The sequence below is a fragment of the Bradysia coprophila genome, chromosome IV, assembly GCF_014529535.1.
Source record: "Bradysia coprophila strain Holo2 chromosome IV, BU_Bcop_v1, whole genome shotgun sequence".
Lineage (NCBI taxonomy): Eukaryota > Metazoa > Arthropoda > Insecta > Diptera > Sciaridae > Bradysia > Bradysia coprophila.
Window position 1 is genome coordinate 4,727,303 of NC_050738.1, and position 5,309 is coordinate 4,732,611.

The 5,309-nt window shown below is 38.3% G+C and overlaps 2 protein-coding genes across 2 annotated transcripts; one reads left to right on the forward strand and one right to left on the reverse strand.

Annotated features, from left to right (window-relative positions):
* The first annotated feature begins 519 nt into the window (after positions 1-519).
* LOC119085927 lies at positions 520-1,994 on the forward strand. Its single transcript, XM_037196479.1, has 2 exons — positions 520-923; positions 1,086-1,994. Exons 1-2 carry the CDS (start codon positions 798-800, stop codon positions 1,926-1,928), a joined length of 969 nt encoding a protein of 322 aa, XP_037052374.1. The 5' UTR covers positions 520-797; the 3' UTR covers positions 1,929-1,994.
* A 2,080-nt stretch (positions 1,995-4,074) lies between these two features.
* Positions 4,075-4,832, reverse strand: LOC119085928 (histone H2A-beta, sperm-like). Its single transcript, XM_037196480.1, has 2 exons — positions 4,692-4,832; positions 4,075-4,591 (listed from the first exon to the last, which is right to left on the reverse strand). Exons 1-2 carry the CDS (start codon positions 4,717-4,719, stop codon positions 4,233-4,235), a joined length of 387 nt encoding a protein of 128 aa, XP_037052375.1. The 5' UTR covers positions 4,720-4,832; the 3' UTR covers positions 4,075-4,232.
* Between the last annotated feature and the right edge of the window lie 477 nt (positions 4,833-5,309).

Below are 5,309 nucleotides of genomic sequence, written 5' to 3' on the forward strand. Positions count from 1 at the left end.
ATAAACTGACATTTTCATGAAAATATTATTAATGTTGCGGTTGATAATATGATTTGATTTTCAAAATTTATGCAGAGTATTTTGTTGTTGTTGTTGATAGCTTCAACGATTTTTTCTTATTTATTTTTCGTCATGCTTAGATTTATGATCAATGAAAATAAATAGAGACATGTTTTCGGATCGAAAGAACGTGTCGTGTCCAGTATGACCACGCATTCGTCTGTAGAATTTTCCAAGGCTGTACACCTGCCAAGGCTGCCTTAAATAAAAATTCGGACCCACAAACGTACTGTGCTTTTCGTGATTAGGCAATGTAAATGCATATTTCATATGAGCGAAGCATCATTTACATTGTCGTAACACGTACAAAATTTAAATGTCAAAGTTTTGCGCGTTTTATTAAATAAACAAGCGGTTCGCGTCCTCTTCACGGCCGATCACACATGCGTACGAATATTGTGTTGAGTGCGTGTGTGTGTTAAAAATAAAGGATTTCTGTGTTGTCAATTGTGACAGCTAAACAAACATTTTGTTTATTGTGTTGCGATGTAGTTGTCGCATGTAGTGCGTAGTAATCGTACACGATTAATTTGATACAGCCCAGTGAATTATTTGACTCCGCAAACACGCGAATTAATGTTGGACAGAGTAACATTGACTGATTCTATTCATCTATTGCTGTGACAACCACGATTATTTATCTAAAATCGGTTGTGAAGACTGATGTAAACAATTGAGACATCGAACATTTTACGCAGTCAAATTAACGTCTTAAATCACAGTTAATTATCAGCACCATGGCGAGTAAAACCAAAAAGCGAAAGATTGATGTTAAGCAGAAGCATATTGACGACCTACCAAACGACGTGTTGAATGAAATATTCAAACACTTGGCCATCAAGACGTTCATGAGATGTAGACGGGTATGCTAAACATGTTTTTCGTTGTTATTTCATTTTGATGGAAGTGTTTTTCGCGCTTTGACTTGACAGTTGAGAAAATTTCGAATTTTGCTGCACGAATTTGTTGTGCCTTGCGATGCACACCATCAGCAATTTGACTCAAATGAATGACTGTTTTTTCAGGTGAACAAACGGTGGAAATCTGCAATTGACGAGTACATGCCTCGGTACCGGGTCAACGAACTGGTTATTTACAATGATGAAGATGAATGCGGTGTGATGGTGGACACATTTTTCTACATAGACAAACCCATTGATAAAGACATTATGTTCCGTAACTCGGATCTAAAGCTGATCCAGAACATTCCGTTGAGATTGGATTCGTTGACTCGTCTGAAACTGGAGGGTGTGCTGATTTTCCGTTGGGGAAGTAAGGCGAAGGTGGATTTAAGCATCCTCAACACATTAACTGCATTGGAACATCTCGAACTGCCAGTGGTGAATCCGAAAAACACGACAATATCACTGCCAGTCCTTCGCATTCTCTACATTTACTCGACTGGTTCGCGAAGAGGCTTAACGGTTGATTGTCCGAAATTGGAGATTTTCGGTTGTGAGGAAGACTTAGGTACGATCCATTTCGTACACACCCAGTCGATCAAAGAGCTTCAGATCCAATCTGTGCCTCGAAATATGGAAGAATTCGAAAATGTTGAAGTGTTCAGGACGAGCAGTCCACACTCGCTTTTCGTTCGGATATTGGTTCAATTGACCGGTTTACGTGAATTGCATCTGGATGAACACAAACACGTACACGTATCGTACTACAAAGCCCGAAAGAATCTGAATCGATTGATTGAGCAGAAAAGAAAACTGAAGAAAATCAATCTGAAAATCTTCTTCTACAATCAACTGCTGGAGGATGGTAAGACAGTTGGAGATTATAAAATCTATCGGAAATTCAGAAATGCATTCGACGATGTTGTCGACGGTGATGACACGGACGCTTACGATTCAGATGAATGAGATTTTCTGTTTGCCAAGATGTTTGTTCTTTACCGATGTTTCAAATAAATTCTGTTTCTTCTATGAGATCGTTTAAATGGTTGATTTTTTTTAGATTTATCAGTTTGGGACGAAACACAGATCTGCTGATCCTTCGTTTCCTTCCCGTTCATCATCCAAATCACGTGCACCTCCCTATCTCTACTAAGCCTTGTCAAGCGCGACAGGTCCTACTTTTAACACTTCTGATGGTGTGTCACGGTTGAATGTTAAAGTGAGCCATTCTTGTAATGATGAAGGTCTGATGTCTTCACGTGGAATTTTTTTTTTGTCATCTCGGAGGAATTGGTTACTTTTGAAGGCCCATAACTCTAAAAAATGTACTCAGAAAGACTTAAACGACTCGAGGAATTATAAGTACTGACGAATCATAGATCTGGAAATTATTAGTGTAAGGTCGGAGAGACATCCCGTTTCCATCTGCCGCTTAATGTTACTCCAGGCATGCTCGATAATTCGTTCCATTGATATAATATCGATTATTTTTTCAGGATCGATTATCGATATTTTCTTAAACTCGATATCATCATATATGTATTCATCATATTTATGAATTAGGGTGGTTCAATTTTACCAACTTTAAAGTCCGCATCGAGTGGCTTGTGTAGCTGGAAGAAAATAAACTTGTCGCATCAATACTTTTTCGTTTCCACTCACTCCCACGGATGAATAAAGTTCGTATGAAAAATCGATTTTCCATATGAAAAAATCAGATTTTCAAATGAATGTGGGATACTCAAAAGTGTGCAGAAACGAAAAAGTAATGATGCCACAAGTTCATTTTCTTCCAGCTAACCAAGCCACTGGATGTAGATTTTAAAGATGATAAAATTGACCCACCCTATTATCGATTGATGATCTTTTCAGTGAACTAGTGCCTAGAGCTACTTACTCAATTCGGAAATTAATTCACTTAAATGAGGCATGTCATCGTCTGATTGATTGAACCTCTGCTCTCGCACATAATACCACTGCCATTTTTAGCCCCGTACGACGTACAAAGGGGCTTATGGGATTACGATGCCGTGTGTAATTGATGGAATTCGAAGCAAACGGTAAGGGCAAAGTGTTTGCCTATGTTCATAGATGACGAATCTGCAATAAAAATTTTGTCTGTCCGTCTGTCCGTCTGTCACGTCGATATCTTGAGTAAATCAAATCCGATTTCAAAAAATGTTTTCCCTGAAAGATAGTCGAAATAGTGAGGCTAAGTTCGAAGATGGGCATATTCGGGTAGGCCCTTTGTGAGTTAGGGCCACCTAAGTGATTTAAGGTCTTTTGGTGATATTTATGGCAAAATAAACGATGGAAATGTAAATGACACGGCAAATGATAGGTATTGTCAATACCAATCCAGGAAAAAAAAGTTTTTTAAAATCGGGTGAGTGGACCGTGATTTAGGGCCTTAGAAGTGAAATGCTACTAGGGCCCTATGTGTATTTTACATAGAACTCGAGTAAATTTCATTCGTTTTTCGTAATTTTTGTTTGATTTGGAAGGTAATCGAATGCCGAATAGAATGTTGTTGAAAAAAAAATTAAATTTGGGTCCTTGGCCTAAGGCCGCTACTAGGGCCCTATGTGTATTTTACATATAACTCGAGCAAATTTCATCTGTTTTTCGTAATTTTTGTTTCATTTGGAAGGTAATCAAAGGCCGAATAGAATTTAGTTGAAAAAAATTTTAAATTTGGGTCCTCGGACTGAGGCCGATACTAGGCCCTTCAAAAAAATAAAATTTTAGGGCGATTTGAAATTTTTGTTTCATTTGAAAGGAACGTCGTACGGGGCTTCGTAATTGCGCTATGCGCAATTTGTAAGATGTACACATTACATAATAATTTTACTTTAACTACATTAACCGGCGCAATAGGCTTACGGTCAAAGTAGGGTGACAGACGCACTAGGGTCACGTACGCAATAGATATACGGGTTTGTACGGGGCTCAGTCGCAGCAAACGCTCCGACTGTTCTGATGGCTCGTTTTTAGTTCATTCTCTGTTGCTCTCTGCATTTACCTTATAATGAGACCATACACGTGAGTTTTGACCGCTGCCGACTAATTCTGTTTTAATCGAATGGACCGGTTAAAATTTATACACATTTCGTAAAGGATGCAAGAAAAATAATTTATTTTAAACTTGTAAATTTTGATTGCTGATTACATTAACAATATATTCAACGATTCAACAAAAAACTTAAACTGCACTGCTCAGCAATGATGGAAAATAGAAAAGAAAACCAAAAATTCGACACTTTTTGACAACTACAACTCCTGGCTCAATGCAGCCGGATGAGCTGAATTTTCGGATTGTGCTCTCAATAGAACCGGATGAATATTCGACAATACGCCCGCTTCCGGGATTTGCACGTCCTTCAGTAACTCCTTCAACTCTTCGTCATTTTCAATGGCCAGCATTATGTGCCGCGGAGTGATGCGAACTCTTTTGCTTTCAGAGGTAATGTCTCCAGCCGATTCGAGAATTTCAGCACAAAGATACTCTAAAACTGCGGCCGTATATACGGCACTGGTTGTACTAATGCGTTTTGCGTAATGCCCTTTGCGAAACTTTCTTTCGATACGGGCGACAGGAATTACAGTTCCCGCTCTTTTTGATTTAGTTACTGAAACGGAAAGGAAAATACGAAGATCAATGGAGAACTTCTACTCTACGCCAACAAAAACAAAAAGTTTTTTTTTAGTTTAATTTCAAATTGAACTAACCGCGTGTTGTATGAGCTGCACTTTCCATTTTTATTGAAACAATAAAGAAAACTAACGAAAATATTTGCAACAAAACGAAACAAAACTCAAGTTTACCCTTGGAAAGGCTTTTAACAAATGACTGCGCATAAGTGTGGGCATAGTATCGGGTTATTGCTGAGAGCTTAATAACATGACATGTGTCAATTGAAATGGTTTACAGCGCAAGGTAATCTTTTGCAGGACGGCTCATCCGTTATCGACTGTATAAGTATCGGATGCCGTGGGTCTGTGAAAAGTTAAAGGAATTTTCAACAATTATATTCAGTTGCTTCTCTCAAAGCTCTGCTATGCTGTGCTCTGTCTCTACCTGGGGGATAAATGAGAAATGCCAATAAGGGTGAATTACAGCGTTCGTTTCACCTTCCCCCATCATTGAGAAACTTTTTCTTTTATTGTTTTTTTCTTCTTTTAACCCTACTGTTGGTTAACAAGTTCCATTTTATCTTCTTTAGCATCTAGCTAAACTAACTTGTCGACTTAGGTCTATTATTGCACATGAATTACATGAACAAAGCTTTAATAATATGACAAAAATTAGCGATGTGGTCGGCTTAGTCAAATGTTCAAGCACACGTT